This window comes from Nicotiana attenuata, unplaced genomic scaffold (genome assembly GCF_001879085.1).
Source record: "Nicotiana attenuata strain UT unplaced genomic scaffold, NIATTr2, whole genome shotgun sequence".
Lineage (NCBI taxonomy): Eukaryota > Viridiplantae > Streptophyta > Magnoliopsida > Solanales > Solanaceae > Nicotiana > Nicotiana attenuata.
This window is the reverse complement of record NW_017671015.1, coordinates 200,304-212,227: the sequence shown is the minus strand read 5'-3', so window position 1 is coordinate 212,227 and position 11,924 is coordinate 200,304. Positions and strand designations below refer to the sequence as shown.

Here is an 11,924-nt window from a genome sequence, read left to right as displayed (position 1 = left end):
TCGTCCTCAATCATTTTAAATACTGCCGCTGAAGAAATAGGACAATGAAGTGAAATAGTAACTGGTATGGCAGTGAAGCTAATGCGCGCGGTGCAGTACGACTCTTATGGAGGTGGAGCTGCTGGCTTGAAGGTACTTTCTCTCCATTCTTTTGGATGGAAACTCTCTATGTACAATTAAGGATTTATCTTGTATATATTGGCAATAGAGAATTTTTTTAAGCATATCAGTCTATGTTAAGTTGGTAACATATCTTATTTTCTAGGTTACTAATCCCACTTCTTATGGACGAACGACTACATGGAGTTCTCTTATACTATAAATTTTATTTTTTGCACTGTGAGAACAAATTCTATGACTGTTAACTGGAGCATAAGAATTTTAATTTCTATTTTATGCAAGTGTCATGAATAAGGCCTATGTTACATGGAACCGGGAAGGAGTACGTATCTGGTGTGTATTAAGTATTTATACAGAGATTGTAATTTTTTGGTGTATTTTGAAGAATGCAAAAGTAATACAGAGCAAGGTTGTAGCCAAATTACTGATTGATGCACATATATTGCTTGTTGCAGCATGTTGAAGTTCCAGTGCCTACTCCAGAAAAGGATGAGGTCTTGTTAAAGTTGGAGGCTACAAGCTTAAATCCATTAGACTTGAGATTTCAGAACGGTGCCAATCGTCCTTTTGTTACTCGAAAATTTCCTGTTATACCTGGTAATTGCAATAATCTATCACATTTGATCCTTTATTCGGAATACAAAATTAAGGTCCTAACCCCTTTCTAGCTCATCATTTATAGTCTTCTAATTTATATTATATACTTTTAATACTGCATTTTTTGTGAGGAGCAGGTACTGATGTAGCAGGGGAGGTTGTAGAGGTTGGATCTAGTGTTGTAAAATTCAAGGCTGGTGACAAAGTTGTGGCTATTCTTAATCTTCTTGTAAGTCTAATTTCTTTTCATTTGACTTGTTTTTATTATGTTAGTCTTGCATATTTATGCACCTGCTAAGGCTCTAAATTTACACACAAGCACAAAAACAATCGTCTCTGTATCTTATTTTATTTTGGTGTCTGCTACCATTATTAGAAAGTAACCTCATCAACTTGATCTTTTTGCCTTATTATGATGAACTTACGTTATATATATTGACAGTCTAAAGAATATATTATCAATGCAATTTAACCAGTTATTGCAGATATTATACTATTTCTTCAGTTTACCATATCAGTCTGCGAGTTACCTGTTGTTGTGAACCAACTTAACTTGATAGCGTAAAAATTCTTTGCACTGTCAGTGCACAAAATATAAACTTATGTATGATAGTTGTAACATAAATATACTCATGTGATTGATAACAGATAGGGGGCGGATTGGCTGAGTATGCAGTCGCAAAGGAGAGCTTGACTGTTCCAAGGCCAGAAAATGTATCGGCTGCTGAAGGTGCAGCCCTTCCAATTGCTGCTCTTACAGCACACAAGGCCCTTGTTGATGTTGCTGGAATTAAATTAGATGGAAGTGGACCGCGTATGAACATTCTTGTCACGGCTGCCTCGGGCGGTGTTGGACACTATGCTGTTCAATTGGCAAAGCTAGGTAATACACATGTTACAGGGACATGTGGAGCTCGTAACATTGAATTTGTAAAGAGCTTAGGAGCAGATGAGGTTCTTGATTACAAGACACCAGAAGGTGCAACTCTTAAGAGTCCATCAGGACAGAAATATGATGCAGTGGTTCACTGTGCTAAAGGCATTCCCTGGTCAACATTTGAGCCTAATTTGAGTGAGAGTGGTAAGGTCATTGATCTGACTCCTGGACTTAGTGCAATATGCACCTATGTAATTCAGAAACTGACCTTCTCCAAAAAGCAGTTGCTGCCATTTATTTTGATTCCTAAAGGAGATAAGGAACTGAAGTTGCTTGTTAGATTGGTGAAGGAAGGGAAGTTTAAGACTGTGGTTGACTCCAAACATCCTCTAAGCAAAGCTCAAGATGCTTGGGCCAAGATGATTGATGGACATGCCACAGGCAAGATCATTGTGGAGCAATAAAAATATTTACTTATAATTGATTATTGAGAGCATTAAGGATATGCGAATAGATGTGGGTCAATTAGTCTCATCCTATTCAAGTGATCAGTCAGTGTCAAGCAAGATTAGACATCGCCTTAATGATTACTTTTAATGTGCCTACCATTCAACGTATGTATGTCACGTAACTTTTTCCCTTTTACCAGTACAGCCACCCTATATAAGCACTCTTTTGGAAAGTAATGCTTTTAGTACCTATTGTATAGCTGTGATTTTTCTTTGTAAAGTAAAGCTCGGCTGATTCACTGATTCTTGTTCAGTTTAAAGCAATGTGTGGAATGAAATGGCTGATGCCTGGTGCAATACCAAAAGAAGTTCAGAAATAACTTTAACTGGATAAAAGTTCAGTAATAAAACTGGTAGTTTGGCACTAAAACTTTGTTGGCATTGTAACTTGAACTTGTGTACGCTTTATACGTGAAATTGAACGTATAAGGAGAAAAATTTTAAGTAATACTCCGTCCGGTCCAAAATAAGTAATTTTTTGAATATTTTCACACAGATTAAGAAATCCACCTTTTAGCATTAATTAACAATAGAATTGACCATATTAACCTTTACTATCTCACATAAACACTCCCAACACATATTCCAACACTATTTACTCCAAGGACAATGTAGGCAAAAAATAATTAATTCATTCTTGAAATCTGAAAAAATCACTTATTTTGGACCACAAGAAAAAGGCCAAAAAATCACTTATTTTGGATCGGAGGGAGTATACAACACATAATTAAGCTTCAAAGTAACAACAACAGCAGCCCAGTGTGGTCCCACAAGTGGGGTCTGAGAAGGGTAGGATGTATGCAGCCTTACCCCTACCCTGAAAAGGCAAAGAAACTGTTTCTCGATAGACCCTCGGCTAATAATTAAGCTTCAAAGTAAAAGATGATATATGTAAATCATAAATGTTGGTTAAGGAAATTTCCCAAGTTCTAGAAAAATCATCCAGTCAATGCATAAAGATCAGTAAAAGATCCTTCAGCAATAGACGGGGGACAGTGGGTAAGCACAGCTAGGAGCCCGTTTGGATTAGCTGATTTGAAGTAGCTGATAAGCATTAGGTGCTGATAAGCACTTTTAAGTGCTGAAACTGATTTAATAAATAAGCAATTACGTGTTTGGGTACAAGTGCTGAAATTGATAATAAGTTGCTGCAGTATTTCTATTAAAATGACTTAAATAACCTTAGAACTGTTTACACTTATAAGGGCGTAATTTCTTCAAAAGTTTAGATTCCAGATCGATTCAAATACAAAATATTATATTTATCATTTTATTTTAACTATAATTGTGCTTAGATAAGATAATTTTTATAATAAATATAATTTATTTTATGATAAGCATATAACCATAAGTTAATGATTAATATATTGACAAAAGGTTCTCAGTAAAAAATAAACCTAAATAGGACAAATTATTTGATGAGAAACAAACATTGTCTTCATCACCACAACACTTAAAAAGAAATACACCAAAAATTTGATATGTCTCATTTATTACATACAGACTTGAAGAGATCGGGGGAGGGGGGGGGGGGGGAGGAGGGGAGTTTAGGATGAATATTTGAGGCAGTGAATATCGATGTAGGAGTTTTGTTCTAAAAAAGAATATTTTAAGGATAAAATAGTAAAAATCTTGGTCAAACTTAAAGTGGCTTTTGGCTTATTTTTGATTTATAAGCACTTGGCTTATAAGCACTTTTAACTTTACCAAACGCGTAGATAAGCCGAAAAGTGCTTATAAGCTAGTTTGACCAGCTTATAAGTTTAGCCAAACGCCCTCTACATCAGGAGTGCTTTTATTTGAGAAACTTGGCCATAACTCATAACTCAGAGTTGCGCTTCCGGCCAAGTGGAATTTTTTAGGGGTGATTTTTAAAAATAGCCAGATTTACAATTGGTCGTTCAAAAATAGCCCAATTTCAAAAGTAATCGAAATTTAACCACTTTTTATATAAAGATAAATCTGAGCGAAAACACTGTTCAAAACCCGGAAAATACTCCAGTATATTATGCTGGAGTTCCAGCATAAGTATACTTGAACTCCAGCATATTATACTGGAGTTCCAGGATAGTATGCTGGAACTTCAGCATAATATGATGGAGTTCCAGCATAAATACACTAGAACTCCAGCATAATATACTGGAGTTCCAGCAAGTATAATGGTCTAGTATAATATACTGGAGTTTGGAGCACCAGTGCTCCAGTGCTCCAGTCTCCAGTATATTATACTGGAGCCAGCAAAGTATACCGGTCCAGCATAATATGCTGGAGTTCATACACAAGTGCACCGAACTCCAGTATATTATGCTGGACCGGTCTCTGTTTCAGCAAAACGGTGGCTATTTTTCATTGACTTGGTAAATGCTGGCTATTTTTGATTGATCAGTCTGAAAACTGGCTATACCGTGAAATTTTGGCATTTTTTAGTTTTCTATTCAGAGTCCGATACTATGATAGGGGCTTCGATTAATTCAAATTCGCACAGTGTAAGGCCCATTAGGAGAGGAACAAAGGCGGATCCAAAATCTCAAGAAGATGGGTGCACTATTGTGAAGAGATGGTTTAGAATTTACAATTAACATGTTTAACTTTAGTTTTTTTTTACCTTGAACTCACTACATTTTTAAAATTACAGGTTCAAAATTATATTTTTTTTGAAATTTTAGTGATTTTAACATATATATCTATACTTCGTGCCGAAAACATGATTGTCCCGTATAGGATTTGAACCGTCAATTTCACTTGTAGAAGTGCACTTAATAATTATGCACCATAGGAGTCTTTGAGCATGGGTGCACACACATATATTTAAGCATTTTTTAAAGAAATATAATACTATTATACATGGTTTATGACGAGGAACATAGGTTCACGTGAACCCACGCCCCTTAACCTAGATACGCCCCTGAGAGGAAACACTCCTTGTCGGAATTTTTTTATTCTCTAGGCTTTGATTAAGGGTGGATGGGTCTTGATGATACGAAGTGGAATTAGCTAACCTCCAAAAAGATAATACTATTGATTATTGAAGTTAAAAATCTAGTGGAATTATAATTCAAATTGTAGTAACATTCTCTAACTGGACAAAAAAAGTAGTGAGAATTTTACCATTCCGAGTACATCAAATGATTGTTCACGTTGCTTTGACAAATATATGTTATCCCTTTTATGATTGGTAAAATTTTTGAGCCATTATAATATAATATGACCTAATTAAAAGTTAATTAAGTTGCTTAATTTATCCATCATTAAATGATTGAACTCTTTCTTGTTTGTAATCCTCAAAGAACTTGTCGCTTGTTAAATAACTATCATTTCCAGATGCACATAGCCTCTTCTTGTTTTTCTCTTTTTCTCTTTCCATTCACGATAAAAAGAAAACAGAGAAAGAGGAGAGGCGCAAATTAAATATTAGAAGAATCAGTCAACAATTTTTCAAGTTTATTGGCACTGTGTACCTGGTTATTAACAAACTCATATTTCATGATAACAGTTGCTGTAGATTGAAACTAATTAATATACATGATCTTTCAAAATTCAAAAAGAAAAAATCCAGAAACCTCCGTCCAAACTTCTATCTTAGTTGCTTAATTTCTCTTTGTTAACTTGTGAGAAGAGATTGAATTTGCAAGAATGAATATGAGAATACCCTAGGTTCTAGTCGGTGTTAGAGTGAAGCTAAGAAACCATCGAGTAAATAGAAAGAGAAAAAATGATCTATATCTTCAATAGATCTCAAACAGTCTATTAGTATGTACAATTTAGTCCAATAATAAATAATATCCGGACATGGGCCGGTTCCCAATATAAAAGAAAGAAAAGGTGGCCCAACTATAAAAGAGACCTAATAAAGCAGAAAAGAAAACTATCCTGGGTTTAAGTCCAATAGCTTCTTTAGTCTATCACCCCACCTCAAGCTGGAGGGTGAGTGCACACCCAGCTTGCACAAGAGTTTATGGTGAGGAACACCTGTCAAAGCCTTGGTCAGAACATCAGCAAGTTGATCGGCAGAAGAGACATGTTCAAGAACAATAAGCCCAGAAGAAAGCACATCCCTCACATAGTGACAATCTACTCCAATGTGTTTGGTTCTTTCATGAAAAATAGAATTTCTGGCAATGTGGAGGGCAGCCTAACTATCACACAAAATAGGGACAGGAGCAGTAATAGATAGCCCCATGTCAGCTAACAGTCTTGTAAGCCAAACCACCTCAGCAACAACCTTCCTTAAAGCTCTATACTCCGCCTCAGCAGAAGAAAGAGAGACAGTAGGTTGTTTCTTAGATTTCCAGGAAATAGGGGAATCACCAAGAACCACATAATACCCAGTCACAGACCTTCTGGAAATGGGGCAAGCAGCCCAGTCAGAATCTGCATAAGCTTTTAAGGAGAAATCAGGGGCAACACTTAGTAGAATGCCTTGGGCAGGATCATTGAGGAGGTATTTGAGAACATGCAAACCGGCCAGCATGTGGGGCGCTCTAGGAGACACAAGAAATTGACTGAGATGTTGCACTAAATAAGAGATGCCAGGCCTGGTATGTTGAAGGAAATTCAGCTTGCCAATTAATCTTCTATAGACAGTAGGATCAGGAAGAGCTTCCCCTGAATCAACAGATAATTTGATATGAGGATCAAGGGGTGTGAGAGGTGGTCTGACCTCTGAACAGTGGAATTCAGAGAGGATCTCCTTTGTGTACTTTTGTTGGTTGATAAGAAACCCCTGATCCACCTTAGAAATCTGAAGACCCAAAAATAATGGACACTCCCAAGGTCCTTGATCTTGAATTGATGATCAAGGAAGGACTTCAGGCTTAGCATTTCAGCATTATCATTGCCAGCCAAAAAAAGATCATCCACATAGACAACAAGTAGAACAATTGAAGTTGGAGTCACTTTGGTAAAAGGAGAGGAGTCATTCTTTCTAGGAGAGTAGCTTCGTGAAACAAGAGACTCTGAAAGCTTTGGAAACCATTGCCTAGAAGTTTGTTTTAGCCCATAGAGCGATTACTTCAATTTGCAAACTAAGGGAACATCAGAAGATGTAGACTCAACAGATAGACCTAAAGGGATCTTCATGTAAACTTCTTCATTAAGGTCACCATGGAGAAAGGCATTATTGACATCCATTTGGTGTACATTCCAATTGTGTTTGATAGCAAGGGTAAGGAGACATTCGATAGTTGTGATCTTAACAACAGAACTGAAAGTTTCAAAGTAATCAATGCCCTCCTTTTGAGAATCATCCCTAATCACTAATCTAGCCTTATACCTTTCAATGGAACCATCAGACTTTTATTTGATTTTGTACGCCCATTTACAAGGGATGGCCTTCTTCCCAGGTGGAAGAGGCACAATGTCCCATGCGGAGTTAGCATCTAAGGCCTGGAATTCCTTTTCCATAGCTTCCTGCCAGGCAGGATGTGGTGCAGCTTGCTGATAGTACTGAGGTTCAGAGGGTAGAGAGGCAGGGAGCTAAAAAGATGAACAAATATAGTCCTTGAGATAGGTTGGAACATAGGAGACTCTGGTGGACTTCCTAAGAGGGAGAGGTTGTGCAGTAGTAATGAGTCGAGGAGAGGAAGGAGGAGAAGGGAACTGACTTAAGGAGTGAGGTGATGACTGACTGGGGAAGTGAGAAGAATGAATGGGAGAAGGAGGAGGAACAGAAGAAGAAGGAGGAGGTACAGATGAGGTAGGAGAACAAAGAGAAGTTTGAGAATCCACAAAAGGATCAGAAATTACACGGAAGCCAGAAGGAGGTGAAGATGAATGGTAAGGGAAAATGTGTTCATGAAAGACCACATCCCTAGAGTAGAAAATGGAATGATTAGCTAGATTTAATAACTTGTAGCCTTTTTTCCCTAAATGGTACCCCAGAAAAAGAGAAGGATAGGCTCTTGGCTGAAATTTATCTCTCTTGACCTTTGGTATAGTTGCAAAACATAGACAACCAAAGGTTCTTAGATGAGCATAAGTAGGAGGATGTTCATGTAGTTTGTGATAAGGGGAAAGATTTTGAAGGACAGTGGAAAGAAACCTATTAATGAGATAGGTAGTTGTGAGCACACAGTCACCCCAATACTTAATTGGAAGCTTGGATTGTAATAGTAATGCTCTAGAAGTTTCCAGAAGATGCTTATGCTTTCTCTCAACTACACCATTTTGTTGAGGAGTATGGGGAATGATAGTTTGGTGGAGAATGCCAAACTCAGCAAAAAAATATGAAGCCTTGGTACTAGAACCAAGTTCAAAGGCATTGTCTGACCTAATAGTTTGTACAGGGAGGTTAAAGTGAGTTTTGACCATTACAAGAAAGTAAGTGTATCCAAGTTACCCTTGAAAAGTCATCTACAATGGTTAAAAAATATCTAAAACCATTATATGTTCTAGTGTAATAAGGACCCCATAGGTCAATGTGGACTAATTCAAAAGGTTTAGTGGATTTAATAGAACTATCCAGAAAAGGCAATCTCTGTTGTCTGGCTAAAGGACACACTGGACAAATAAAAGATTGTTTAGAAGACAACTTATCAGATAAGAATTCAATAGATTTCATTCTATGAAAGGGCATATGGCCTAGTCTTTGATTCCAGAAAATATCAGTTTTATTAATCAATCAGGATTACAAGTAGAGATGCAAGCACTGTAATCACACAAAGTAGCTGATGCCTAATTTGAAATGTTATTTACAAGAAGAGTATACTGTGGTAAACTGACTGATCTTTTATTTGTGATGTTATGTACAGATGATGTAGGTGTTGGTAGAGTGACTGCAGAATCAATGACATAAAGTCCATTTGCTGCTCTACCAATTTCCAATGGCCTCCTCAGAGAAGGGCCCTGTAAATAACAGAAAATTTTGGTGAAGAAAGTTGTGCAACTAGTTGAGGCACATAGATTAAATTGAATTGAAAGGAAGGTACTAAGATGACTTTTGATAAAATCAAATCATCACATAGTTGTAAAGAACCAGTGCAATGAACTTTGACCTTATAACCATTTGGAAGTGTAACAAGATAAGGAAAAGGCAAAAATTGGATTTTGTGTAACAGGTGTTGATTAGGTGTCATGTGGTTGGTTGCACTTGAATCTAGAATCCAGGTGTTGATTTTTAATTGTGAAGCACAACACAAAGCAAGAGAGTAAACAACAAGACTATAGACCACACCGGCACAAGTAGCCATTGCAGTAGTGTTTCCAGTTGAATCTTGAGAAGGAGAGATGTGAGATTATTGAAATAAGCTCATGAGATGCTGGTATTGTTCCTTGCTGAACCCATGGACAGGATTGTTGGTGATATTCTCAGAAAACTACTGATCCTCTGATGTAGAAGTGTCAACTTGAGCACAAGCATTAGACTTTCTACCTTTTGTGAATTTGAAGTCACTTGGGAACCCATGGAGTTTGTAGCATTTGTCAACAGAATGCCTAGTCTTTTTACAGTATTTGCAAACAAGAGTTGTACTTTTGATGTCAAAATTGACTTTCTGGGGAAAGGATTTGGGACCATTGGTGAACTGAGCAGGGGCAGGTGTAGATTTCACAGAAAAGGAAGCTGATTCTGAGAGAAATGAACCACCATATGGCTGAATTTCTCTTTGACTCTCATCATGAAGAAGAATGGAGTAAGCTTTACCCAGAGTTGGGACAGGGTACATCATAAGGATATTACTCCTAGCATTTGAGTAAGTCTCATTCAACCCTGTGAGGAAATGAATAAGCTTCTGACCATCACCGCATTGTGGCTCAGCCCCACAAGTGCATGCTGGACCAAATGCAGCAGTCTTTAACTCATCCCAGAGTTTCCTAAGCCTAGTGTAGTAACTAGAAATATCAGAAGAACCCTGAGACACCCCTGCAATTTCTCTTTGTATTTGATAATACCTACTGTCGCGCCCCCTTTTTCTCGCGAAATCGGGTTTCGACATTTCTAGGACAACTCCTTTCCGTGAGGGTAGGGAATTGGATTTGAAAGAATTGCCACCTAACGGATTTAAGGTGCGTTAGGGCACCTAAAGCAATTAACTAATATAACTAGTCTACATTACCAGAGATTGGGTAAGGGCTCGAAATTACCTTGAGAGGAAGGTGTTAGGCACCCCTTGAGGTCCACAACGGTGGGTCCCGGCCGAACTTAATTAAGTGAATTAGTCTTAAAGGAGAAGAGAACAATTTGGACAAATACAATATTCAACTTACATTAAACGAGGGTACAGGGGTGGTCCTAAGTTTTTTTAGCCTATAGGATCATTCCATGCAATGCTTTGCAACTCCCTCAAGTCGGGGTTTTACTCATAGCATTAGCGCATGGGCTATCATTTCCTTTACTACCCAATTACTATCTTCAAATTGTTACTTAAGCGCACTAATTGATTATAAACCGTACCCTATGCGTGCATTACCCATCCCTTACCTATGGTCCTGGAGGTATTAGGACCTCTATTGGGANTATCTTTTTGCTAGAACAAAACCGTTCATGTATGGTCCGAAGGTTCCGGCATGTATCTCCTCGAGAAATTTGGAAGCCTCTTTTGCGTCAACACATCTTAACAATCCCTGATCAGGAGTTCTTCTATACAGGGTTCCTCCGCTTTGGAAGAAGTGATTGCACAGCCTCCGCAGTGTGTGTTTCTGAGTATGGTTCACCTGTTCTGGGTATTCTCCTTTTGCCAAATATTCCTTGATGTCGTGGAACCAAGGTTTTCCATCCATTTCTTCTTCAACATGAGCACAGTAAGCCGTTTGATTATGGATCTTCACCGGGATGGGATCGATGAAATTCTTGTCTGGATGTTGTATCATTGATGACAAGGTGGCCAGTGCGTTTGCGAACTCGTTCTGGACTCTTGGAACATGTTTGAATTCTATCTTTGTGAACCTCTTCATCAACTCTTGCACATGATACAAGTATGGTAGTATCTTGGTGTTTTCGTAGCCCAATCTCCTTGAACCAGATGTACCAGAAGATCTGAATCACCAATTACCAGCAACTCTTGTATATTCATATAGATGGCCAAATTGAGCCCCACGATCCAAGCTTCTCCCCATCCATAGTCTCTCCTCCCTGCCATATTGTTGGTGCACGGAAACCTAAGCTTTGCGGATACCAGATAATGTTGACCTGTATCTGATACCAAGACTGCTCCAATACCCACTCCTTTGAAGTTTGCAGCTCCGTCGAAGAACATTCTCCAACCGCCATAGGCTTCAGCAATGTCCTCTCCTATGAATGACACTTCTTCGTCGGGAAAATACGTTTTTAGTGGTTCGTATTCTCCTCCCACAGGATTTTCAGCAAGATGGTCTTCCAATGCTTGTCCTTTGACTGCCTTTTGAGATAGATAGATGATATCGAACTCACTTAACAATATCTGCCATTTAGCTAACTTCCCGATAGGCATGGGCTTCTGAAAGATGTACTTCAGAGGATCCATTCTTGATATGAGGTATGTGGTATAGGCACAAAAGTAATGCCTCAATTTCTGGGTTGTCCATGTCAAAGCACAGCAAGTGCGTTCTAGCAGAGAATACTGTACTTCATAAGGCGTGAACTTCTTACTCAAGTAATATATACTTGCTCATTTCTTCCTGTCTCGTCATGTTGTCCCAAAATGTAGCCGAAAGCCCCATCTAGTACGGACAAATTATTTACCTTGAAAATGGTAACTACAATTATATTTGATTTTGTGGTTCTAAAAATACGTGATTTATTTTAGTACTAGTTGTTAAGCAATAGATGCTAGGTATAAGTAAAGAGGATAAGATATGCAAACCAATAGGATCACAGGGCTAGATCTCGAGCCGGCTGGAGCAGGGCC

The 11,924-nt window shown here is 38.1% G+C and overlaps 2 protein-coding genes across 3 annotated transcripts; one reads left to right on the top strand and one right to left on the bottom strand.

The window, feature by feature from the left end:
* On the top strand, nucleotides 1-2,363 carry LOC109205253 (putative quinone-oxidoreductase homolog, chloroplastic). Of its 2 annotated transcripts, XM_019367936.1 has the most exons (5): nucleotides 47-132; nucleotides 403-453; nucleotides 576-717; nucleotides 855-946; nucleotides 1,366-2,363. In XM_019367936.1, exons 2-5 carry the CDS (start codon nucleotides 427-429, stop codon nucleotides 2,056-2,058), a joined length of 954 nt encoding a protein of 317 aa, XP_019223481.1. In that variant the 5' UTR covers nucleotides 47-132; nucleotides 403-426; the 3' UTR covers nucleotides 2,059-2,363. The 2 variants fall into 2 exon arrangements, with proteins under 2 accessions (XP_019223480.1, XP_019223481.1); XM_019367935.1 differs by lacking the exon at nucleotides 403-453 and having other exon boundaries at nucleotides 1-132.
* Nucleotides 2,364-9,416: 7,053 nt separating this feature from the next.
* LOC109205244 lies at nucleotides 9,417-11,706 on the bottom strand. Its single transcript, XM_019367923.1, has 2 exons — nucleotides 11,681-11,706; nucleotides 9,417-9,930 (listed from the first exon to the last, which is right to left on the bottom strand). Exons 1-2 carry the CDS (start codon nucleotides 11,704-11,706, stop codon nucleotides 9,417-9,419), a joined length of 540 nt encoding a protein of 179 aa, XP_019223468.1.
* Between the last annotated feature and the right edge of the window lie 218 nt (nucleotides 11,707-11,924).